General features: G+C 43.2%; 2 protein-coding genes and 1 long non-coding RNA gene across 4 annotated transcripts in view; 1 reads left to right on the top strand and 2 right to left on the bottom strand.

Annotated features, from left to right (window-relative positions):
* Window positions 1-13,787, top strand: part of SLC28A2 (solute carrier family 28 member 2) — a 30,449-nt gene extending 16,662 nt beyond the window's left edge. For both annotated transcript variants that reach the window (XM_036443270.2, XM_036443281.2), the window contains exons 8-18: window positions 181-258; window positions 1,314-1,394; window positions 1,848-1,928; window positions 2,921-3,046; window positions 3,129-3,259; window positions 3,686-3,854; window positions 4,043-4,240; window positions 4,812-4,893; window positions 7,424-7,522; window positions 7,730-7,841; window positions 13,414-13,787. In XM_036443270.2, the coding sequence (XP_036299163.1) occupies window positions 181-258; window positions 1,314-1,394; window positions 1,848-1,928; window positions 2,921-3,046; window positions 3,129-3,259; window positions 3,686-3,854; window positions 4,043-4,240; window positions 4,812-4,893; window positions 7,424-7,522; window positions 7,730-7,841; window positions 13,414-13,528 (1,272 nt within the window). In that variant the 3' untranslated portion in view covers window positions 13,529-13,787. The remainder of the gene's footprint in view (window positions 1-180; window positions 259-1,313; window positions 1,395-1,847; window positions 1,929-2,920; window positions 3,047-3,128; window positions 3,260-3,685; window positions 3,855-4,042; window positions 4,241-4,811; window positions 4,894-7,423; window positions 7,523-7,729; window positions 7,842-13,413) is intronic.
* Window positions 149-23,903, bottom strand: LOC118722075. Its single transcript, XR_004988893.2, has 5 exons — window positions 23,693-23,903; window positions 16,973-16,977; window positions 13,429-13,436; window positions 1,074-1,076; window positions 149-160 (listed from the first exon to the last, which is right to left on the bottom strand). It is a non-coding gene; the product is annotated as an uncharacterized LOC118722075 (long non-coding RNA).
* A 623-nt stretch (window positions 23,904-24,526) lies between these two features.
* Window positions 24,527-25,992, bottom strand: LOC118717999 (polypeptide N-acetylgalactosaminyltransferase 1-like). Its single transcript, XM_036436742.2, has one exon. The coding sequence runs from the start codon at window positions 25,709-25,711 to the stop codon at window positions 24,542-24,544; it is 1,170 nt and encodes a 389-aa protein (XP_036292635.2). The 5' UTR covers window positions 25,712-25,992; the 3' UTR covers window positions 24,527-24,541.
* Between the last annotated feature and the right edge of the window lie 323 nt (window positions 25,993-26,315).

The raw sequence follows: 26,315 nt of genomic DNA, 5'->3' as shown, positions 1-26,315 counted from the left end.
GGGGGGGGAAAGAGTATATACAATAAAGGGTATAATTAATCATATGAATAAAGAACTGTGAGAGATACATTCACTAACAGAAGTAAGACCTAATTATGCCTGAGTCTGATCGAATGTTCCTCTGTGTCCTACCTGGCTTCACTCTGTTCACTCTCTCCCTCTCTCTCCCTTTTCTTTCAGATTTTCCTGAGCTACACAGTGGCTGGCTCCAGTTTTGTCTTTGGGGAAACGCTGGTCAAGGATGTCTTTGCTTTTCAGGTCATTATCTCTTTTGTAGGCAGGAATGAGGGTCCGGGTGGGGAGAGGTGTAAAGCAGAGGATAAAAATGTGTGCCCAAAAGATCAGCCAGTCTACATACCAATTTGACCCTAAGACAAGGATCTGTCCCCATCAGTAGAAGGAACAGCATCAATCTCCTGCCCTTTGGTCATTACCATACTGACTGGAGTAAAATAGGAGTGGGGGAGGAGGGCTCCTTGTGACCTGGTACTAATGGGATAACAGATATAATATATTTAAATTTATTCCTAAGCTAGCTTGTGTTAAAAAGATCCACTGAGTATCTATACTGTGCCAGCTGCTCTTGGAAGACCTTGAGTTAATTTAGAGGCCTGAAACACAGTCCATCTATGGCATATGGGAGCACATTTGTACAGTAGTCCCCCTTACCTGTGAGGGATACATTCCAAGATTCCCCCTAACCCCCAGTGGATGCCTGAAACCAGATATTACCAAACCCTATAAATATTGTTTTTCCCCCTCTACAGACATACCTTTGATAAAGTTTAATTTATAAATTAGGCAATTTCACAGATAGAAGATTCGTCCTTACCACAGATCTTAGCAACCTTACCATATGATTTTTTTTCTTCTTTTTGTACTGAGAACTTTTACTTTTTCTCTTAAAGGAAGCACTTTATGAATTACCAGCATCACTACTCTGGTGCTTTGGGGCCATTAAATAAAATAAGGGTTACTTGAACACAAGCACCTGAAATACTGTGACAGTGGATCTGATAACCTAGACAGGTACTAAGTGACTAATGGGCTGGTGGCTAGTGTAAACAGTGTACACACTAGATAAAGGGATGATTCCTGTCCCAGTCGGGACAGATCAGGACAGTACGAGATTCTCTCATGATACTCACAATGGTGCACAATTTAAAACCTATGAACTGTTTATTTCTTAGATTTTCCATAACCTATTTTCTGACCACGGTTGATGATGGGTAACCACAGAAAGTGAAACCACGGATAAGGGGGGTGGGTGTCTATTGTAATATCTCATTATTAGCCCATCATTCTCATTTTAGTCCTTACCGATCATCATTTACTTTGGATGTGTGATGTCCATTCTCTACTACCTGGGCCTTGTGCAGTGGATAGTTCAGAAGGTGAGTCATTCTCCTACACCACTCAGGAGTTGGGGGGGGGGGGGCTTTTATCTTGTGATCTGTCAAGAAGCATGAATATGACACTCACTTTGGGAAAATGTAGGATCTAGATGTTAGAACCAGTGTGAAAAGGCAAACTCAAGCATGCCTGATGTTGGATGGTCAGGCCCAGGCTCTAGGTAGGCTGAAGAGTAGAGCAGGAAGAGAAAAATGGGCTGGACTGCCATTTCATACTGAGTTTTAGTCTATTAGTTCTGGAAGCCAAGAGTCCTGAGTTCTGGTCCAGGCTCTGTAATTTGCTTTGTGGCCTTGGGCTTATCACTCCACTTCTCCGGGCTTTAGTTTCCTTACCAGTATGGAGAAGGGAATGGGGGTTGTGGGGAGGCTTACTACAATAGATACTCACCAAGATTTCCACTAATATTAACGGTTTAGGTCTTTGTATCCCTTTAGGTTGCCTGGTTCTTACAAATTACCATGGGCACCACCGCCACAGAGACCCTAGCTGTGGCAGGAAACATCTTTGTGGGTATGGTAAGTACTCTGAGGCCTTCATTTTTTTCCCCCCTGGGGAATACACGATGTGGCAGAAAACAGGTTGAGAAAAGTATGTTTTCCATCTGAAAAGTCAAGTAAATGAGATGTATGGGCAGTTTATCACTGATGAAAGAAAAACTCAGAAGTTCAAAAGAAACTCAGCTTACTGCTTTTACCCTTCATCTGTAATACAACTACTTGCCTGGGTATACTTAGTTTGGACATCCTTAACCACTGATCCAACTTTTTAAAAAATATATATTTTATTGATTTTTTACAGAGAGGAAGGAAGAGGGATAAAGAGTTAGAAACATCGATGAGAGAGAAACATCGACTAGCTGCCTCCTGAACACACCTCACCGGGGATTTGCCCGCAACCAATGTACATGCCCTTCACTGGAATCGAACCTGTGACCTTTCAGCCCTCAGACTGACGCTCTATCCACTGAGCCAAACTGGTTTCAGCTTAACAAGTACTTTTAAAGCTACTAATATGTTCTCAGGAAATACACTGTATTTCATAAGATCATTCATTAAGTACAACAGGTCCTCAAATAATGTATGGACAAAAAATATTTTGTTTAATTTTATTTCAATATAAAGTTGATAAGATGCCATAGGAACTTAACTCTTGTTTATATCAATTAGTCTATGGTAAAATTGGTTTCATTATACAGTCACAGAACATATCAACATTAAGTGAGGACTTACTATAGCTGATTTTAGCTATGGAGAAAAAAATATTCCCTTTCCATAGCACTTTAGAATTTACATAAATATGATAAACATGTATGAAAATCAATGATAACAGTACCAACCAGGATATGATTAGATGCCAGAGAGAGGGAGGCAGATGCTGGGAGGGCCTAAAAGCAGAGCTCTGTCCTGGAAGGGCATTCACACTAGAGGGATGTGTCTCTGGGCTGGGTGGGCACTCTGGGGTGGAGAGTCACATCCTCTTGAATCTGACTCGCTTCTCCCGTTCACAGACAGAGGCCCCTCTGCTCATCCGTCCATACCTTGCGGACATGACACTCTCTGAAGTCCATGCAGTGATGACTGGAGGGTTTGCCACCATTTCAGGCACTGTGTTGGGAGCCTTCATCTCCTTTGGGGTAGGCATACTCTTTTTGATCACTCCTGGGTGAACCCACGTTTGGGTTCTGCAGACTCTGATCCCTATGTCTGGCCTTACAGATTGAAGCATCATCCTTGATTTCTGCGTCTGTGATGGCTGCCCCATCTGCCCTTGCCTTGTCAAAGTTGGTCTATCCAGAAGTGGAGGAATCCAAGTTCAAGAATAAGGAGGGAGTAAAATTGCCCCGTGGGTGAGTCCAATGAGGCATATAAATTGGGAGACGCTGAGGTCAGGTGCAGAGTCAGGAGTAGTGCTGCGGTGGCAGAGGCTTCACGTCTCCTAAAGGAGGGATAATCTGATTCTGTATCCTCTCTTGTCTACCTCTACCTCTAGCTGATCATGTAGATTTTATTTGTTTAACCCTCCATCTGCCTCGGTCTTCTGCAGACCAGTATTCTCTGTCCTAGGTGTCAGTGCAATTTCATGGCAATTAAACCTGGTACTGCTTCAGTATAATTTCCACCGCAGGGGTCACTGAGGAACCCCATCTCCTCTTAAGCTGGTCTTGCACCTTCCTCCTGTACTCCTGCGCCACAGGAAAAGTGGGATTTCTCTTCTGTGAGAGACTGAGACTAATCCAGACACCATATTCTTCTCCTATGCCCAATAACCACAGGAAGGAGTCAAATATCCTGGAAGCTGCCAGCAATGGAGCCACAGATGCCATAGGCCTTGCTACTAATGTAGCAGCCAACCTGATTGCCTTCTTGGCCGTGCTGGCCTTCGTCAATGCTGCCCTTTCCTGGCTAGGGGAATTGGTAGACATACAGGGGCTCACTTTCCAGGTAAAGAGTTACATTTGTTGTGCTGTCCCTGTAGGTTGTATTTAAGTGGTCCTGGAACTGTGAGCGCTCTCCTGACCCACAGTGAGCTAAAACAGAGCAAGGATAGAAGGGTGGAGGAGACTAAGTTAAGGCTCCAGAGAAAGTCCTTGGGTCCTGACCTGTGTTGCTTGTTCTTTCTTTTCATCTAGGTGATTTGCTCCTACGTCCTAAGGCCTATGGTTTTCATGATGGGTGTAGAGTGGGCAGATTGTCCAATGGTGGCTGAGATGGTGGGGATCAAATTCTTCACAAATGAGTTTGTGGCCTATCAGCAACTGTCTCAATACAGGAACAAACGTCTTTCCGGAATGGAAGAGTGGATCGGGGGCGAGAAACAATGGATTTCTGTAGGTAGCAATTCAGAAGAGCACAAATCATTTGTGGGCAGACAGAAAGTGTTACACAAATTTGTTTCACACCCATGCATCCCTTTCCAGTGTCCCGGGCCTAAACCACAAAGCAAGCATAACAATATGCTTAGCTCCTGAGGTCTGTGTGCTATTCCTCCCCTGCACTCTGACCCAACTTCTCTCTATAATGTAATTTACAGTTGGGGAAGTTCAGGGTAGACACTATTTTTGATGGCCTAAGATCCCCTTCTTCATGTATAAGTTTAAATGCTATAAATTGATCTCCTTTTCTCTCTCCCCGTATCTCAATCATCCTCATTCTTAGGCCTTCTCCATACTCATGGACTTGAACAAGAAGAGTGCTGGGCAAAGAGGCCCATTGTGGTTGCCATAACATTATTCCTGTAATAACTCAGGAAGTGATTATTTTCTGAGCATCTTTTCCATATTCTTTAGGGTAATGTGGAAAAGATTGGGGGCTCTATGATCTTTGGAACTTCTATCATGATTATATGACTACACAATATGGGACTGAATTTATTTACTTATTTACATGTGATTTTCCTAGGTGAGAGCTGAAACCATTACAACATTTTCACTCTGTGGATTTGCCAATCTTAGTTCCATAGGAATCACACTGGGAGGCCTGAGTGAGTCTTTTCATTTTTCCAGCTACCCAATAAGCCAGATAGACCCTAGCTTCTGTAGTAGGCAGTCTGGTGCTTCAGTACAAGTAGAGACCAGATAGAGAAGCTGGTGCGAAATGGGCCCTAATTGGCACAGATAATTTGGAGTTAAGGTAGCTATGTGCCTGGCTATGCATGGAGCCCAGGCTAGATTTACAATCTCTATTTCTGTTACTCTTTTTCCATTCCATTGGAGGCTCAAAAGACTTATTTGACTTTTATTTTCCCTTTGAGGAAGATTATCATGATATTACTTTTATCGGGTCTAGTAATAATTAATGTCGTTTTTAACATTCGTTTAAAATCTTGCTTGGCGTTGACTTGTATTGACATAACCTTCAAACACGTGGTATCTACAGAACGTGTGAAGTGCAATTAACAAGTTTTGCTTGAAAAAGTTTGTATTTGGTTTGGTTTATGTTGCAAAACTAGGGCTAAGAAGATGGCGGATGAAGAGCATATTCGGCACTGCATGCTTTACGAGTTCCAATTAGGAAGAAAAGCAAGTGAGGCTGCAAAAAACATCTGTAGTGTTCTTGGTCAAGATGCAGTTAGCACCAGAAAATGCCAGCGTTGGTTTGAGAAATTTCGCGAGGGAAATTTTTCGTTAGATGACAAGAGTGGTCGAGGCCGTGTGTCCAATTTTGATCAAGAAGCTCTTCAAGCTCTTTTGGTGCAAAATCCTCAAATTACCCAACAAGAGCTTGCAACAACTTTAAATTGTTTACAAAAATCAATTTCCAATCAATTGCGTGCACTTGGCAAAGTCCAAAAGTTTGGAAAATAGGTTCCTCATGAGTTGACCGACAACAACCGTAATCAAAGAGTCACAATTTGCAGTTCGCTCCTCTCTCGTCAAAACCGTTTGCCGTTTTTAGAGCAAATTGTTACTAGAGATGAAAAATGGGTGCTGTATGTTAATTTGAAAAGGCGGCCTCAATGGTTGGACAAAAATGAGGCTCCGCAGCCCACGCCAAAACCTGACTTGCATGCGAAAAAAGTGATGTTGTGTGTTTGGTGGAATTTTAAAGGAATTCTTCATTATGAACTTTTACCATCTACCCAAACCATTACAAGTGCAGTGTATAGTGCCCAATTGGAAACGTTAGCCCAAGCTTTAAGAGAAAAAGAACCCGCGCTGATTAATCGGAAGGGCGTAATTCTTCACCACGATAATGCACGACCGCATACTGCAAGAATCACTGCTGAAAAACTGCGCCAGTTGGAATGGGAAGTTCTCCCTTAACCTGCATATTCTCCTGATATTGCCCCTTCCGATTACCATTTGTTTCGTTCTTTGCAAAACTTTCTTCTTGGAAAAAAATTTAATAATGAAGAATGCCTCAAAAATGCATTGACCGAATTTTTTGCATCAAAATCACAAGAATTTTACAACAGAGGGATTAAAATGCTTCCTGAGCGTTGGGCACAAGTAGTAGAAAACAACGGCAACTATATTGTTGATTAAATTTTGTATTGTTTAAATAAATTTGATTTTAAAAAGTATTAGAAAACGACATTAATTATTACTATACCTAATATTTTGCCATTAAATGGGTATTGTGCATATATACCCATTGTTTTTTATTCAGTACCAAAGGTACTTTCTAAAATTAGGCTGCTCACCAGTTGTCTTCATAGAAGTAGGAGTTGCACAAGGAATCAAAAGACAAATAAAATCATCAGAAACATAGGGCAGATAGACAGTAAGAACCACTGGTGTCAAGTGTGGGATTAAAAGCTATAAATCACTAGGTGGGGGAGAAGTATTTGAAGCAGACACAGATAAATTAGGTTGTAGGTGATGGTTGGATGAAAAAGTATGAGGAAAATGGCGTTGTCCTTGAGGTCAGGGTTAGCAAATTCCAAGAGTTTGGAAGATCCAAGTTAGAAATAAAGTGTAAAAGAAATACAGCTACGTGTGTCCATTAAGAATCATTAAATTGATTTATTTGGCTGCTGGTTGAACAATTTAAAGGTGAAACAATTTCCTTTTGGCTTATTTGCCCCCTTTGTTGAATGCTTACCTGTGCTGTTCTAATTCCGATGTCCGATTACTGTCTGATTGTGAGATTGCCATCTAGCATTGGAATGTGCATCATGTGACTGAAGTTTAGGCAAATGTGGCCATCCTTATCCCTCTGGCTCAAAGCAGTCCATCAGATTCTGGTCCATGTAGTGAACACCAGGCATCTGTGCCTGTCTGGAGCAAACTGGAGCTTTCCTTGATCCAGGTGCATCTTGGGAATGTTCATGGAACCACTGAAGTTAGGGTCAGACACACATTCCTTGACCTGGGTAATGTTTGAATTAATGAACCCTATATATAGACTAAAGTATATATACACTTCTTAGGGCACTGCTGGCCAGCCTCTGGTGGTTAGTAGTAAAAAAAAGCTATTCATCTCCTATGTTTTATTCTTCTGCATTCTTTAATTGGGGCTCATGGGAAATACCAGATTGGCTGGTGATTTATTATTTGTTTTGTCTGCAGCATCAATGGTACCCCACAGGAAGAGTGACTTGTCCAAGATTGTAGTGAGTGCCCTCTTCACAGGGGCCTGTGTATCCCTTATCAGTGCCTGTGTGGCAGGTATGTACCTCAGCTAGTCTTTTGGTAGAAATCACAAAGCTAGATACTGATAAGATCTCTCTCAGAATACTGATTAACCATCCACCTAACAGCTGCATATAAAAGGCACCTAATCTATAATGTTCTCCAATTTACACCCAAATTGTTGAGAGCTTTCAGGAACTTGTGTAAAATCTTCCCTTTACTATCTCTGTCTCCTTTATCCAGGAATCCTCTATGTTCCGAGGGGAGCTGAAAATGACTGTGTCTCTTTCCTAAACACAACTTTCACCAATAGAACCTATGAGGCCTATGTGTGCTGCAGAGAGCTCTTCCAGAGGTGAGTGAGCATCAGGATCCCAGCTTCCTCCTCTAACATGCTATCCTCAACTCAGGAATTGTCTGGGAGAAACAGGGTCTTGAGAGTAATCATGTGGATCCTGAATAGAGTGTTTAAGAAGGAAGATGGGTATTTGTGGTAGTCTAGATTTATGCTCTTTTCTCTTATTACCTCTAGTATGTATTATCTCTAGTGTGGACAAGTGACAGATTTTACCGATATTGGTGGGATACTGAGAAATGGAGGGGCAAGGAAAGAAGAAAGGAAGTGTGATTTCCCTATTGTGACCAGAATGTTGTAGGTGAAGGCTTGGCAATGGTCCTAGGTGGCTAAGAAATTATGGGCTTCTTCAGACAGAAATGATGACTGAAAGAGGATCAAGTTGAATTAGTCATGATGCATTCAGATAAAATAAATTTGTTTACCAATTTCTGGGATATTATAATAGTTTTCTGTTTTCTCATGTAAGGAGCTGGTAAACAAGTAAAAAACTGAACAATTTGAAAAATCAGTTATTCTTCTTGTAGATTCTTAAGAGAGGTGAGGACACACAGCAAACACTGCCCCCAAGATTGGAGAGACAGGGGAATACAGTTATTGGAGCAGAGACTCATGAGTGGAAACTGCTGCAGAAACCAACCCATGCAGGGGTAGGAGAACCTGAAACTGTAATTGCTGGAGGCATAGTGAGGACAAGTCTGAATGTTAAAAACTTGGGTAGGGGTGGAAGTGACAGTCATAGGAGGCACCCCACACTTTTGTGACTTTTACCTCCAGGAAATAGACCAGGTTCTCACAGTAAATAAAAAAAGAAAAAGAGTTGAAGTTATGGTGTACTTCAAAATGGTTCCCTTTTCCCCTCCCTGGGTGAAGAGGAAAAGGAACCATTTAAAAACATACCAGAGACTCTGTTTTTGTTGTTGTGAACACATGTTTTTATTTATTTTGGGTGAATACCAGGAGTAGAATTGCTGGGTCTTAGAGTAGATACATGTATGACAAAAAAGATGCTATTGAGAAGTTGGTCTGTAGAACAGTAGAACAGTATATGGTCAAACACAATCACTTTATCAGGTGCTCCATTTGAGTCTTAGTTTTCTATGAGTTATTTTCTTAAACAATTTTTATTTTTCAATTACAGTTGAGATGCAAAATTATATTACTTTCAGTTGTACAATCCACTGATTAGACATTATATAACTTACTAAGTGGTCATTCTGATAAATCTTGTACCCATCCGACACCATACATGGCTATTATATTATTGTCTATATTCCCTATGCTGTTCTTTACACTCTTGTGACTATTCTATAATTAGCAATTTTTATTTCTTAATCCCTTTACTTTTTTCACCCATTCTCCCAACCCCTGTCCCATCTGTCAAAATGCTCTCTGTATCTATGTCTGCTTTTTAAAAAAATATGTTTGTTTGTTTTTTAATTTATTTCAGAGAGAGGAAGGGAAAGGGAGAAAGAGATAGAAACATCAATGATAAGAGAGAATCATTGATCAACTGCCTCATGTACACCTCCTACTGGGGATCAAGTCCGAAACTTGGGCATGTGCCCTGACAGGGAATCAAACCAGCAACCTCCTGGTGCATGGGATGATGCTCAACCAACTAAGCCACACTGGCAGGCTGTTGGTTTTTTAAAATTTTTAATTTAATCCTCACCAAGGATATGTTTTTTAAAATTGATTTTACAGAGAGGAAGACAGAAAGAAAGAGAGAAACATTGATTGGTTGCCTCCTATATGTGCTCTGACTGGGATTGAACCCACAACCTGGGTATAAGCCATGACCTGGAATTGAACCCTCCACCTTTCAGTATAAGAAATGATGCTCCAACAAACTGAGAAGAAAGGAATAGAAAAAAATATTTGAAATAATAATGACTGAGAATTTTCCCAAATTAATGTCAGACACCAAGCCAAAGATCCAGGAACCTCAGAGAACACAAAGCAGGATAAATGGCAAAAAACTACACCTAGGCATATTTTCAAAATACAGAAGATCAGAGATAAAGAAACATACTGAAAGAAGCCAGGAGGGGGAAAAAGGGAGCATATATAAGCTAAAAGAAATAGTTATAGGATACACAGAAAGAAAGATTTGAAGAACTAGAATGTTTAGTTCTGCCAAAATAAAAGATATATACAGTAGTGATATATGGGTGAGTGAAGAGAGTACTGAAGACAATGCAGATAGTTCTGGGAGATGAGGCTAAAATATCTTAAAAGGCCTTGTATGAAATGCTAAGGTATTTAGATCTTGACTTACAGAATTCTGAACACTGTCATGTTAAGATTTTTTAAAAGATAATTCTTATAACCATTTAGAGGTCTGGGAGACCAATAAACACATTAATATAATAGTCTAAGTGACTAAATGGTAACAGCTGATACTAAGTGGTTATGGGAATGAAGATGCACTGGACCAACGAGAATTAATGGGATTGGTCATCGCTAGATAGGAGGGAAGGATGGGGTAGGAAAGGGAAAGGAGCCTCAAGTGATTGTCTTCTTTGTAGCTTTTGAAAAAGGGTCTAAAAGAGATGACACTAGTCCACTGAGAGGAGGACCAGTTTCAGGAGTGGGAATAAAGGGGAAATATTATGGTTTAGTTTCATTCAGTTGGATATGTTGACTTGGAGGTACCTGTGGGACCACCATGGATGCTACTTGCAAGTCAGCTAGGATCTGGGGTTCAGGAGAGAAATCAGAGTGGGAGATATATTTGGAAGTTATCATTAAATAGTTGATCTGTTCACTATTTATGCAGATGTTTGGGTGCTGGCTACTTAACAAGTTACTATGCTGAGTAAACAGATGTTACCCTCTTGTATTTGGAGGTTATCATCAGAGTAGGCAACCAACAATCTTTGAAAAATAATCCCTTTATTGTACTATTAAAAATGAATTAAAAGTGATATTGTTTGATTCCTATGTTCTTGTGCCAGTCCAGTGGATTTCATTGTAAGCACAATCTAAAGTAAATGAATAAAGTGAAAACTGCTAACTTTTGTTTTACAATGAGTTATCTTTCCATTGAACTTCACTGATAAATGAACAGAATACTCTTTCCTGCTCATTTCTGCCTCTACAGCTGCAATGGACTTTTTGTCTATAGTCATTTACTTAGTGTCATTAGCGTCTAGATTCTAAAAGAGATCATGTTTTTGTCCAATGTGTTTATACTAAATAAGTTTTGAGTGACTCCAGACCAAGATGGTGATAGAGGAGGCTCCTGAATTTCCCTCCTCCAAGATTTGAATGTACAGCTTCATAGTAATTCCCTTTGAGAGAACCAGAAACTAGCTGAGTGACTCCTACACATTGGGAAACTGAGAAAACACCCACATTGAATTGGGTAGGAAAGGTTAAGACACAGTCTTACCATAAACCCCACCCCTGGCACAGAATTATACAACTGAGGGGACTCCCAACTCAACTTCTCCCAGAGGAGGGAAGGGTTTGCACATTTAGGGCACCAACTTTTAAGGCTCCCCACCTGAGGGGCAGGTCCCCAAACACTTAGCTCTGAAATAATATGGGGCTTAGGTTTCTGAGTCTCCCAGAACTATAGCAAACCAAGAGCAGTTCTTAACAGGTGGTGAGCATTCATTGTGGCTCTCCTCCAAGGCTCAGTACAGAGGGAACTGGCAAAATTGCTCATCTCCCAGTCTTTCCCAGGAAAGGGCTTGACAGCAGACTTTCTAAAGCAGCAGCCTGGTCTGTTGCTTCGAATTAGCATGTAACTAAGTGCTCACTGCAATCCTCCCTAGAACCCAAACAAGCCCATGGGCACTTCCCTGACCTTTTCCCTCAGGCTCGCTTCCGTGATGAAACCAGGTCATCAGCATTTCTCTGGGAAGAGTTTTATACACTTAGGTGCCACAGTGTTTGTGGTGCTGCCCAAGGGACAAGCCCCCAGATCACCTGGTTCTGATAACCAATGTGGCTTGCATTCAGGAGTCCCCTGTGTCTAGCTTCTAATTAGCATGTATCTATGGGATGACTGTGATCCTCCTTGGAGCCCACTTTCTCCCTCCAACAATAAAACCAATTTTCTGGTATCTCCCTGGAAGGAGCATGTACACACATCTAATGCCCCAAATTTTATGGCTGCCACTTAAGGGACAGGCCCCAAATCACCTATCTCTGGCAGTAAACTGGGCTTGCACTGGAAATCAATTTCCAGTGGGAAATCTAGCCAACAAAGATGAAGTTTTTAAATGAGCACAGAAGCAACCCTCAATAGCTATACACCCAGGGTTCAGCACAGAGGGAGCAGGCACAAATGCCCATCTTCCAGTTTCTCCCTGAAAAGAATTTGACTGCATACTTTCCCAAGCTGGTATCTAAGGATCCAGCTTCTAATTAGCCTGCATTCAGGTGCTGACTGCAAACCTCCCCATTCGGGACACTAATGAGACCTACACAGAGACACATAATTAAATTGTTAAAAGTTAAAAACAAAGAGAATTTAAAATCAACAAAAGAAAAATAACTCACTTTGTGCAAGGGAATTCTCATAAGCATATTTGCATATTTTTCACCAGCAACCTTGTAGTTCAGAAGGGAGTGGGATAATATATTCAAACTAAAAAACTGCCAACCAAGGATACTTTATCAGGCAGAGTTGTCTTTCAGAAGTGGAGAAATAGTGTTTTCCAAACAAGCAAAAGTTGATAGAGTTCATTATCACTAGATCAGCCTTACAAGAAACAGATAGTAATACAATCTTCCCAAATTTATTAAGACTTGTTCTGTTGCCTTGCATCTGACCTATCAGGTAATTTTCATGTGTAATTTGAGAAGAATGTATTCTGGTGTTGGATGGATTGTTCTGTAAATGTATGGTAGTCTATCTATTGATAGTATATCATATAATTTAAATCCAATGTTTCACTGTTGATTTTCTGTTTGTATGATCTATCCATTACCAAATGGGAATATTAAAATCCCCTACTTGTATGAAGGTTCCCAAATAAATTAAAAATAGAACTACCACATGATCCAGCAATCTCACTTCTGGGTATATATCCAAAGAAAATGAAATCACTATCTGTATTCCCATGTTGATTGCAGCATTATTCACAGTAGCCATGGTATGAAAACAACCTCTGTGTCCACTGACAGATGAATGGATACAGAAAATTTATCCTTATAAAAGAAAGAAATCCTGGTATTTTTAAAAGCATTAAACAAAGTGAAATAAGATTGACAAAGACAAATATTGCATGGTATCACTTATAGGTAGAATTAAAAAAATGTTTTTAAAGCCAAACCTATAGAAACAGAGTCGAGTGGTGGTTGCCTGGGACTGGGGGGGGGGGGGGGGGGGGGGAGCATGTATCTAAGGAGGGGTGGAAATAGATGCTTATATACAAGTCTTATCTTGGGCATGAATGAGAAAATATACTTAATTATGTCCTATTTAATTGGTCATTGCAATTGGATCCATTTATAGGTCTTTCCCCCCATCCCACCCCCAGAACTTATTGATATGTCTTGTTGAATTTTCTTTAAAATCTGACCCACTATGTATCTCTCTGGCTTTTCATTTCAGTACTCTGAATGGCACCAACGCTCCTTCTTTTTCTGGTCCATGGGAAAATAAAGAGTTCAGTGCCATAGCCCTTGCTAACTGCTGTGAATTCTACACCAATGCTGTGTGTGCCTAAGGCTGGTCCATTTTCATGACAGTCTTAATCTTGACAGACTTTTGATGGTAAAGGTATTTATGTAGTCAAGAGTTCCCACTTTAACAACCAACTCACCATGTCTTTAACAGTACATGTGAAAAAATAATTTGGTTTTCACTGTATGCCAGTAATGAAAATCAGCATTTGTCTTTTCATTATTTGGCTAAACCAAATAGGAAATTCGTTATGGGCTCTGTCTGAGTTTACATGTGAAATAATAAATATTACCATATAAAAATATCTTGCAAAATCTTCCTTCTAGTTGCCACCTTAAAAATTCTGTGATACAGTCTGCTATAAATGTGATTTAGTATTAAATGCACACTGTGGTGAAAACCTGTATTTCTTGGAGTTTCGTGGATGAGTTAGATTTATGGTTTTAATGATGCATATGAAAGTTATATGAATATATAATGATAAAAAAAAATTTCTGGTTGTCACACATACAACCTCCTTAACATAACATAGTAAACAAAAAGTATTTCTTGTCTGCAAACTTGAAAGGAATGTCTATTTCTTTTTTTTAAATATATTTTATTGACTTTTTACAGAGAGGAAGGGAGAGGGATAGAGAGATGAAAACATCCATGAGAAAGAAACATCGATAGCTGCCTCCTACACATCCCCTACTGGGAATGTGCCACCAACCAAGGTACATGCCCTCCACCGGAATTATTATAAACCTGGGACCTCTCAGTCCGCAGGCCGACGCTCCATCCACTGAGCCAAACCGGCTTCGGTGGAATGTCTATTTCTTAAAGGCCCTTACTTTGTTTTAGTATTCTGCTTTAGCATTTGATTTGTTTCAAGTTTACAGGGAATCCTTTAAAACAGTGATTTTCAGAGGGAAGGATGTCAATTTTGCCTCCCAGGGGATATCTGGCAATGTCTGGAGACATTATTACTTCTCACAAAGAGGGGAGAGAGGGGGATGCTGCTGACATCTACTGAGTAGAGGCCAGGATTGCTACGAAGTTTCTCTGGCCCCAAATTTCAACACTCTGATTTAAAATATCTAATATATGCCTTAATATTATTTATAGTATTAATAGTATTATAGTATTAAGGAAGAGTTTCAAAAAGTTGTAGAGAGTTCCTCAAAAGTTAAACATGGAATTACATCATGTCCCTACAATAACCACTCCTAGGTATAGATGCAAAAGAACTGAAAATAGGTATTCAAACAAGTATATATATGTACATGTTCACAGTAGCATTATTCATAATAGTCAAAAGATGGAAACAGTCCAACTGTCCATCAATGGCTGAAAGGATAAACAAATTGTGTTATGTACATATGATGGAATTTTATTCAGCCACAAAAAGCATGAAGTACCTATATATGCTCCTTATAAAGAGGAACCTAGAAACATTATGCTAAGTTAAAAAAGCCAGACACAAAGGCTTGTTATTGTATGATTCTATTTTGTATGATTCCATTTATATGCAAATTCAGAACATCTAATCCATAGAGACAATATAGATTGGTGGTGCCAGGGGCTGGGGGGAGTGGGGAATTGGGAGTAGCCACTTCATGAGTATGTGGTTTTACTTCAGGGTAATGGGAATGTTTCGGAATTAGTAGAGGTGGTGCTTACACAGTATGAATGTACTTGTTCATTGACTTGTTCATTTTAAAAGGGTTTGTTTTATGTTATGTGAATTTCACCTCAATAAATTATATTTATATGTCTAAGAATGGATGTAAATACTTGTATATATTCCTGTAACTAATCTACCTTCTTCCACTTCACAGTTTTCTGAGCTCAGAACCTCTTGGTCTTCTTTCCAGTCTCCATTCCAATCTCTCTCCTATTTCCCAAAGTTGACGTAAAAGGAAACTAAGCCTCAATAAACTGCTTCTTGACCTGCACACTGACTTTCCCCCTAGCCTGGTTTCTTCCTGCGAGGCAGAAGAAGGCAGTGCTTGGTGGTACTGGATACTCGGCCAGTCTACTTGGGTTCAAATTCAGCCTCTGCCACTAAATGAACATTGGGTGAACTCGGACAAATTCCTTAACTTCTCTGGGTCATGGCTCCTCATCAATAAAATGGTAATAAATGGACCTACCTTATAGGCAAAGTTGTGAGGTTGACTGCTCGCCATAGGCTCAATGTAAGGGTTAGCTGCTACTAATCATTACTATTTAAGGAGCTTCGTTCACGACTATCAACTTGAGTTTTGTATGCAATTTAGTTCACCCAAGAAGCATGGAGCACGGAGAGGAGGGAACTCATTATCTCCTTTCAGGGGAAAGGGCGGGCTTTCTTATTCTCAGTTTCCTAGTTGAAGCAAATCTGGCTTAAACTCCCTTACTAGGAGGGCGGAGCGGAAACAGCAGGATTGCCACCTGCAGAGGAGTCTCAACAGCCAGAGAAGCGAACAGGAAAACCCGGCACTGAATGTGATCTCAGCAAACTCAACAACAACTTCCCTAGTTGAGCACCAAGGTGACCTGGGCAGAAATGGGCTGGGCAGCCAGGGTAGTGTGCAGGCACCGGAGGCGCGCAGCAGGGATCAATGACTCTCTCGGACTCATCCTGGGGCAGGGCAAACACTCCCTGGTCTATGAAGCACATGTGCTTGGCTTCCACAAACAAGAGCTCCTAGGGTTCCTGGTATAGGAGCCGCAGGCGGAGAGGAGAGGAAACTGGATGAGAGAGTGGGTAAGAGAAAAGATAATGAGGACCAAGAAAAATGGGAGTTGAGAAAGGAGGCTGTGGGAGTAATAGTGTGGAAAAGGGACCACGTGGTGAGGACTGAATCACTTAGTGGGTCAAGTCTGTTCTCTGAAACACTACCTATAACATCTCTCTAGTGGATATTGTTCCACAGTCTGCCCTTTTGTTTAAGGTGCGTGGAAGTCTTTCTAGGCCAGTACATATAGATGTATCTCATTCATTCTATTGGCTCCATGGTATTCCATGTAAGGAGGTACCTACGTTATTTTTTCCATATTAGTGCACATTTCTATCAACTTATATTTGGCCAATTATTTCTAGAGGCCTGAGGTACACAAATTTTGTGTTTGACTCCCACTTCTGAATTAGCTTTAGATGCCCGATCTACTCTTGGTGAAAGTTCTTGCCTAAGCTATTGGTTGTCAAGCCAGGTTATCACCTCTGTGAGAATAATTTACTTCTAAGACAGAAATAAAAAGATTAGGAGCCAGAAGATCTGGATTCAAAGTTTTGGCCAGATTTCCTTTGAAGCCACGTGAAAATTCTTAATCTCTCTGAAGTTCAATATCCACTTCTGAATAATGAAGGTGGTGGTAGTTATATCTACCTTACAAATTGCTAGAAAACTTGAATGTACATGAAAAAACCACATTGTGGAAATGGTAAGGTCTCCAAAGATATTCTTTTCACAAGTAGTTAAAGTGTAAGGACCTCAGAGAGTCTCCCCCTTTATACATGAACTTCCGCTTGGTACTTATCACACTTCTGGCATTGCTTACTTATTGAGATTCACATGTTTGCTTTCTTCCCCCATTTAATCCCTACAACCACCCTTGGAGGAAGGCACTATTACTATCCCAGCTTTCCAGGTGAGGAAATATAGGCTTAGAGAGATTATAAATTGCTCCCTAGAGTCACATGCTAAGTGACAGAGCTGGGATCTGAGCCCAGGATCTATCTAACTCCGAAGGCCTTGCTCATAACCACTATGTTTATTCTCATACGACTTCAGTCTTCCCTGCCTACATCTGATCCAGTGCCTCAAGGCCCACTGGTTTAATACAAGTGGTCTCTTCAGCTTCTAACATATTTACACTGTCTGAAGTACCTGTGCCATCATGTCCTGCTGTGTGGCATCTTATATTTTTGTTTTATTTTGCTGTTTGTCTTATTGTTGTCTTTTATTGAAGCAAGCATAAAAATAGTTATAAACTCTGGAAATTCCCTCAAAGACAGAAATGACTTTATTTAACAAGTTAATTTTATCAGCCCTGAATGTGGAGTTCCAGGAGAAAAGAGACCAAGTCTGTTTGCTGCCAAAGCCCAGGAGCTAGCACTGCCTAGCCTAAATAAATAAATGAATGAATATTAAATAAAAGAAATGTTTATTTGAGGACTAAAAAAGATGAAGCTCCAAGGTTTGGTCCTACACTTGGGGCAAAACCAACGTAGGGAAAATGTCTGCCAAGTGAAAGCACATCCATAAAAGCTTTTATAATGCCTGATATAAAGTAAGCATTTAGTCAGTTATTATTGTTACATAAGTATAATAGGGATGGAGTGGTGCTTATAAGAAGCAGGTAGAAAATAGAAAGGCAAAAGAAAGAAAAAAATGGAGCAAAATGATGCTGAACTATGGCTGCTTGTGACGAGATGGCCAGTGAGGACTTCTCAAAGGCATTTAAGTCGTTGTCGTCCTCCTCCGCATTTCCTGTAGGCATGGTCTTCAATGTGCCTCTGTAAATGGCGAAGAAAGAGAAGAAGATCTGGTTTTACATGAAATGTGTAAACTGACTTATCAGCACAGGCTGGGTCCTGGTTCACAAGGGCCGGCATTTCCCTGGGACTCAGACATCACGGAGCTCATGACTGTCATGCTCGCCACGTGAAAATACGCAGATGGAAGCAAGTGGTGTGGGCCCACCGAACTGGCCCCTGCTCCAGGTGGCTTTCCTCACTCGTGACAGAGCACCTTTCTGTTCCGTGTCTAAGTCACTGCCGCTCAGAACAACTCACATCCCGGCAGCAGGATCTTGGGCCTCTTTTGCTTCTGTCATTAAGTCGTCGTCGTCCTCCTCCGCAGTTCCTGTAAGCATGGTCTTCAATGTGCCTCTGGAAACAGCAAAGAAAGATAAGAAGATCTGATTTTACATGAAATGTGTAAACTGACTTATCAGCACAGGCTGGGTCCTGGTTCACAAGGGCCGGCATTTCCCTGGGATTCAGACATCACGAAGCTCAGGACCGTCATGCTCGCCACGTGGGGATATGAAGATGGAAGCATGTGGCGTGGGCCTGGGAACCTAACACGCGAGGAGACCTGCTAAAGCACCAAAAATCAGGCTGTACCTCATCTCAAGAGAGCAAGGCTCGAACCATGTGAAACTCAGGATCACAAATCCGTGGGCTTTGACAGCTCACACCCTGGTTTCCTTGCTGGAAAATGAGTCCCCCGGATTGAGGCAGCAGCTCAAGCTCCTTCGGCCAAAAGGCTGTTCAGGTCCCTCCTAATCCGGGGCTTTTCCGAGAGCTCACCATAAAGTAGGCAGAGTGAAAAGTGATGACTCACAAACCGCTAGGCCTAGGCCCATGGAACCCGCTGGATTCCCAGCGCCCTTGGCTCAGCATCTGCTCTTCTAGTCTGTGTTCTTCTCCTCCCACAGTCGTGCTCCTCGGCCTTATGCTAGAGCGCTTCCCTGTCTGCTTTGACCTACCCCCACCACTAGACGCACAATCTCACGGAGCGCAGACCCTGCAACCCTCCCTGGGCTTTGAGGACTCCCCTCGGAGCAGCTCAGGAAGCCAGCCAACTCCCTGGCCTCCTACAGACACTGTCTAATGCAAATCATCACATCATCCCCTGGGTACCAAAGCCCGACGCTTCTAGTTGGCACCTGCCCAACCTCCGCTGGTCATTTGTACCCACTGCGTTATAGAGAGCCAACTCAGGCCACAGTCATTTCTGCCCCAAACTACAATGTGGCTTTCCAGGTAAGCCATCCTGAGTGGGTGGCAAGCCGGCTGGAGCTGAGCAGAAGAATCCGGGAGAATGGTGAAGGAGCACCCTGACCCCGGGGTGCTGGGACAGGACCCTGTGGTCACTGTGACCTTGTTCCTGTCCCTCAGGGCCAGCCATACCCCACCACAAGGAAGGACAGTCCAGCAGCACTAGGACCGAGGGGTGAAGGCCACCCTGGGCCCACCAGATGCCTCTCGGGTTACTTGACTTCCAACCACCAGGTTTCCAGCACCGAGCCGCTCCCTCCTGCCTCATTTCAGGCAGCTCCCTCGGTCTCTAGACCAGCCTCCCATAAACACTCACTCCTAGTGAATCCCACTCCTTAGCGAGGCATGGACGCCTTCCACATCTCAGTGCCCCCTGCTCCAGCCTTCCCTCCTGCCACTGCGTGCGCCTTCCCTGCACGCAGACCACCCCTGCTCCATCTTCGGCCTCCCCCCCCACCCCCAACGTCCCGCCCCACTGGGTGGCCCTGGCTCCATCCAGGTCAGCAGCAGAACCCCGATGCTCACCACCACGCTTCCTTCTACACCTCCATGGAGCTCCTCACCATCTGTCTGCTGTGCACACACTGCTCACATCCCATCACCCCTGCTGGTGCGTGGCCACCGGGTCACAAGTCCTGTGACCCTCGCATTGCCTATACCACAGTCAGGTCCGTGTCATGTCAGCAGAGGGAGGACAATCACGGCGCACCCACAACCCCCTCTCCAGATCATTCAGGGGAAGTCAGACACAGAAAGAGCTCATCCCGCGAACCTGGATCTCTCCCCTAGGTGCCTCTCTTCACCTCTCATATTTTTTAAACGGAGCTTAACTCAAAAGCAGAGGAAGAAGGGGCCGGCAGTGGGCCATGTCTTGGAAGCCAGCAAAATGCAATCACCCCTCCTTGCAAAAATCTAGACCATTCCTGGGAAAGGAGAGGCGGGGGCACTGGGAAGATGGTCTGTTCCCTTGCCCTGCCCTGGGCACGGAAGTGCGCCAGGGGGCTCTCTGCCCTGAATGTGGAGGCTGGGCGTGGAGCGGGAAGCCCGCAGCCGTGGGGACAGGCGTCGGTCACCCCACCCCGTTACTTATTCCGAGGCCAGGTCCCCCCATGCTCTTCCAGGAGAGTCTTGCTCAGCTGTTTCACCATGTTAATTTGACTCCACAGTTGCCTGCTCTCCTCCTCCATGTATTTAGTCAAGAGGGTGAGCGACTGAAACAGAGATCAACAATGTGTCCCCCACCACGGTCCCTGTGGCTCCACTGCTGGGAAATTGCTCCTAGAGAAGAAAGGCCACGTGCACAAGAGAGCCTTTTTGGTAGGAGCCACACACGTTGGCAGGACCAACACAGCCAATGACATGGGGAGGCCCAAGGGCACCGGCTAATCAGGCAGCCACTGCCCACATGTGGCCGTTGAGCACTGAAACGCAGCCAGTCTGAGCTGAGAGGCACCCTAAGTGCAAAATGTACAGCAGGTTCTGGGGATTTCACAGCCATTTTCAAAAGAAACGTAAACGATCTCATTAATAAGCTGCCCGGCAGGTGTGGGTCAGTGGGTGGAGCGGCCTCCCAGGCACCAGAAGTTCACTGGTGAGATGCCTATTCAAGCAACATGCCCAGGAGGAGCGGTTGATCCCCAGGAGGGGGCATGCAGGAGGAAGCCATCACAGATTCTCTCTCATCACTGATGTTTCCATTCCTCTCACCCTCTCCCTTCCTCCCTCTGACATCAATAAAACAAATGACGGGCTGGATAGGAATTTCGGGCTGAGGTGGTTCAACTCCTGATCCTGAATATCACCCGGTGGGAGGGGCAGGAAAGCCCAAGCTTTGGCTTCAATCAAACGGAGTCCAGACCCACTGCCTCAGAGGTCTGAGGACGGGCCCCCCAGCTCACAAAGGCATCTCGAGAATTCAATGTGATGACACGGGAGCACAGAGCACAGAGCTCAGCCCAGAGGACAGAGAAAACGGCACTTGGCTATTTCCATGCACCGCCCTGACCCTGAAAAAGCAAAGGTCAGGCCCTAACCAGTTTAGTGAAATGGATAGAGCATCGGACCTCTGACTAAAGGACCCTGGGTTCCTTTCCGATCAAGAGCATATGCCCAGGTTGCGGGCAGTATCCCCCGCGGGGGTGGTGTAGAAGGCAGCTGAATGATGCTTCCCTGTCATCATTGATGTTTCTCTTTCTCCCTCTCCCTTGTTTTCTCTCAAATTAAAAAAAAAAAAAAAATGTGCTTAAAAAAAGAAAACAGCAAAGGTCCTGTGAAAGGTCTTTTCTGACACATCCCCACCAGCCAAGGTGCTTGTGCCCGTTAAACGCCTTTGGCTGCCTCCCGGCCTCTGGGTGACATTCACACACAGTGTTTGGGCACAGATGCCAATGAGGACCCATGCGGACCTGGCTGAGCCCCCGCCTGTCAGCACAGGGCTCAGGCCCGGTGTCCTGAGGCCCACCAGCCCCAGGCCTCACCTTGCACTGGGCACTGAGCTTTGGCAGATTGATTTCCTTAGACCGTTGCTCTGCCATCATCTTGTAGTACATGTTCTGGAAGATCTGAAAATTCTCCTGCTCGTTCTCTACGGAGGCCTGCAGATCTTCGATCTTGGTGAGCAGCTCCTCCTGCTCCGCCTGCAGCTGCTCTGTCCAGGAGGTCAGTCTGCAGGTGGAGAGCCACAGGGCCCAGGGCTGAGGAGCACTCCCAGCCTCCATCCCAGGTGTGCGCCTTCATCACACCCACCACCTCTCTGGGCCTCAGGGTGTCCCCTGTAAATGAGGGCTGAGCACAGTCAGTGCTTCTCCAACTGTGTCCGCTGGGGTTCTATGTGGCCACCCAGTTGTCCCCTGTGGGCTGGGGACACAGGACAGGCAGGCTCAGACACTTCAACAGAGCAGCCTGTGACAGCCCTTCCCATGGAAGGCTCTGCAGAGCCGCCTCCTTGGAAAACGGTTCTTGCACTGAAACACTTTTGGAAAACATGGAATCAGTACATCTTTGCTCTGAAACTGTCTTTGCCCAGCTCTTCTCCCCAGGCCAAGTCCCTTTCTGATTTCAACTCCTGACACAAATAAACTGTGAAATTCTGGAGCATTATGTAAAGCCACTGACATCAGCAATATCATTGTCATAATTACCCGACTGGCTTTCTGGGGCAAAGGGTTATACTTGAAATCTCAATGCCCAGAGGCTTCCATTTTTGGAAGGCAATTAAAAATTACAATTCCAGAAAAAGAAAATGGAGGGTGGAGACAAGATGGTGACCGAACAGACGGACTTGTTCTGACTTCGGTCCCAGAACAGATAAAAGCTGCATCTGAGTTGCTCAGGGAAGATTGATCGGCAGCTAAGGGGCAGCGGAACTCTCAAGGAAGGTAAGGAAGGGTCCGCTGGACAGGATTTCCTGACCAAGCGGCCAGCACTGCCGCGGCGGCTCTCCCTGAGCTGCGGCTCGGAGAGAAGGCTACACCATCTTACTAGGAAAGGAGGATCTTCTCTGAGGCCTAGAAAACCCACAGCAGAGGAGTCCATCGAGCAGCTGTGACGCCCCAATCGGCATGAACACGTGGATTCAAGGGAGTTCTTCAATCATCCACGGAAAGGGTTGTATTTTGTACATTTAAATCAATGCAGGAGAAGGAACACCACATAACCAGACACCCTGAAAAGAGAGGCCATGGGGAGACCAAAAAATAGCCCGCACATGAAAGAAAAGCAGGCATCACCAGAAAAGGAAGTAAATGAGTCAGAGGCAAGCAACCTACCAGAGCAAGAATTCAGAATAATGATCATAGGATGGCTAAAAAGAATGGAAGAGAAATTTGACAATAACCAAGAAGAAATGAGGAAGAACCATGAGGAATTGAAGAAGAATCAAGAGGAATTGAAGAAGAACCAAGAAGAAATGAAAAATGACATCGCTACCATGAAGAACTCAATAGAAAGCATCAAGAGTAGACTAGATGAAGCAGAGGACCGCATCAGTGAGCTAGAAGACAAGATGAAAAAAAAATACCCAAGTAGAGCAGCTTCTAGAAAAAAAGATTAAAAAGCAGGAGGAGAGCCTACGGGAGCTTTGGGACAATACAAAACAAAATAATATTCGAATAATAGGGGTTCCAGAAGGAAAGGAAACTGAGGTAGACATGGAAAAAGTATTTCAAGAAATAATGACAGAAAACTTTCCTGTGATAGAGAAGAAAAAACCCACACAAATCCAAGATGCTTGCAGAGTCCCAAGCAAAATGAATCCCAAAATATATTTAAGAAAAAATAAATAAATAAATAAATAAAAATAAAATTACAATTCCAACAGCACACAAACCATATTTTAAAAATCATAGAAAGCAATTAAAACTACTTTCAAAGAGCCTTTTTCCCCAGCTCAATTTCAGCACCCCAAGGAGAAATAAAAAAGCATCCACGACTATCACAGATGAAAACAAAATGAACGTCACTGGAATCAGTTGTTTTTCCCCACCGAGGTATAAAATCTGTATAGAAATTTGATACTATACTATAACAAATTGTACTTCTTATAGTTCTAATTTCCTTTAAACCCTGTTTAATATAGTTTATTTTTTTGTAAAAATGTTGTTTTCATGATTCTGAATCTGGTTCCAGTTCTTTTCATATATTTTTATAACAATCTTTAATATACTGGCCAAGACCGGTTTGGCTCAGTGGATAGAGCGTTGGCTTGGGGACTGAAGGGTCCCTGGTTCGATTCTGGTCAAGGGCACGTACCTTGGTTGCGGGCATATCCCCAGTAGGGGGTGTGCAAGAGGCAGCTGATCAATGACTCTCTCTCATGGATGTTTCTAACTCTCTACCTCTCTCCCTTCCTCTCTGTACAAAATCAATAAAATATATATATTTAAAAATACACACACACACACACACACACACACACACACACACACATATATATATACTGGCTACCAGTTCTGTCTTGGGAATTCTTTATCGTGACAGCATTTCCAATGGAAATCACTGCTGTGTGAGCAGACCCTCAGAGGTGCAGCTTTCCGGAAGCACATGTTGATTGTTTCACTGTCGGAATAGTCTTTACAATGACTCTTGACAAAAGCCTCTTTGATCTTGTAAACAACAGTGTGCCCAGTCTCGCTATGTGGCAGGAGGCTGGTTCACAGCACGAGAGGAGTGAGTCTAATCTTATTGGCTGAGAACCCCCACCTGCAGGAGGGAGCACTGTCCCCTTTTTGCTACTTAAGAATGTGGCATAAATGTGTGCTGAGGTAGCCCAGTCAACCCTTATTGTTTCTGTGTGTGAATTTGGTCTCAAAATATTTCCGGAAGGGTGACATTGCGGAGAAGCCACTGCTGGGACCGGGCTCCGCTGCAGTCTCTGATGCTGGGCACCTGGCTGTCCTCCTCCATGGCTTTGTCCAGGCACTGGTTGCTGTTCACATGCTGCAGGGTCAGTTTCAGGGGATCATACTCCCAAAGTTGGTTGCCTTTTAGGTGATGGCATTTGAGCATTGTGACTGGGCTGTTGAGTTTGGAGACATCCAAGCAAAGGTCATTCGTCCTAATTTCTTTGTTGGTAGTGTAAGAGAAAACCTGATTACCTCCCATACCATGACAGTTAAAGATTCCAACTTTTTCATTCTCTTTTCTAGCCATGTTATCAAGACATTGATTTGTTTCCACATTGTGTATCTCTCCCAAAGAGAAATAGTGACGTGGAATCTGCGAATCAGGATAAATATTCTCTAGGTACCAAGAGAAAGGTTTGCACTGGAGTTTGTGTCTTAGACCAAGTCTTGATGTTATATCTCCATAATCTACCTTCGTAACACCTGGAGAAATTATATAGAAGAAATTCTTGAATTCATCCATCCACACTTCTGTGAGGCGTCTGTTATTTTTATTGATAATCTGTCCTGTGCCTCCCGGAAACGTGTAAGATGTCGCTTTCCGAAACACATGTCCAACATGTGAGCAAGTAACGATCTCCAGGGTGCCTCCCCATTGCCAAATCCTAAAGGAAATTTCTAGGTTTTCTCCTCCCCAGATATCCATTCTAGCATCGTATGTCCTAATCTCCTGGAAGTAATCTCTGTCTATTGAAAACAGGCCTCCAGCCATGGTAGGCGTTCTGACAGGAAGAGTCCGGTCACCTTTCCTTCTGTCCATTTCACTCTGGGGAACAGGGTACCAGCCAAAACTGAGCTTCCAATTGAATCCCCCATAGGTCATATCAGAACCCGCCATGTACTCAAAAGTATCATTACTGATCACATCGATGATGGGACAGACCACCGTTTTCCTGTCCTGTTTGATCCTGGCTAAGAGAGGCTCCAGCCACCCCATTGTGCACTCACAGTGAGCATCTAAGAACGTGATCACTTGGCCTTTGGACACTGCGGCTCCTTTTAACCTGGCTCTAATCAATCCAGAACGTTGTTCCATTCGAATTACATGAACTGGCACTTTTAATTTTTTCATGAACTCTCCGGAGGTCTTTTCAAAAAGTCTCTTTTACTGGCATCATCTACTAGAACAATTTCTTCTAGCATGTGTCTTGGTGAGCGATTTATGACACTATGGATTTATGACACTATCGCAGAAGTGTGCTCCAGGCCTCATTGTGGAAAACAATCACCACACTTGTTGTAGGAAGATTATCTGTATACACCTTTGTTTTACACCCTTCTAGCCTAACATCAGGTAAAGATCTGTTGAGTGCAATCATCTCGCTTGCCATTAAGTTGAACTGATTGATTTTAAGAACAGGGATACCTAACATTAACCTACTGTAACCCCACTAGTTTTGCCCTCAAATCTTCAGTAAAATTCTGCTCTACAGATGATCTAGTGCCAGTAGTATTTTGAAGAACTCAAGAAACTAGGTGGTGTTCAATGTAGATGGTATGTTGTAAATGGATCAGTCAGCAGAGACAAAGCAGTCAGCAGGAGTAAAAATAGAGTCATAGATTATAAGGCAAGAGGTAAAGTGTCCAAGAAACCTTAGAAATATTGGAGACAATACTGTGCTCTTCTCATTTGATATAGGGTGGATGTTTAAGACCATATCTATTAAATCTTAAAG

Source organism: Pipistrellus kuhlii, unplaced genomic scaffold, assembly GCF_014108245.1.
Source record: "Pipistrellus kuhlii isolate mPipKuh1 unplaced genomic scaffold, mPipKuh1.p scaffold_m20_p_1, whole genome shotgun sequence".
Classification (NCBI taxonomy): Eukaryota; Metazoa; Chordata; class Mammalia; order Chiroptera; family Vespertilionidae; genus Pipistrellus; species Pipistrellus kuhlii.
This window is presented reverse-complemented; position numbering and strand designations above follow the sequence as displayed.

Bases quoted from the DNA above. Each gene is read 5' to 3' on its own strand.
- LOC118717999 (XM_036436742.2), bottom strand. From the start codon at position 25,711: ATGAAAAAATTAAAAGTGCCAGTTCATGTAATTCGAATGGAACAACGT.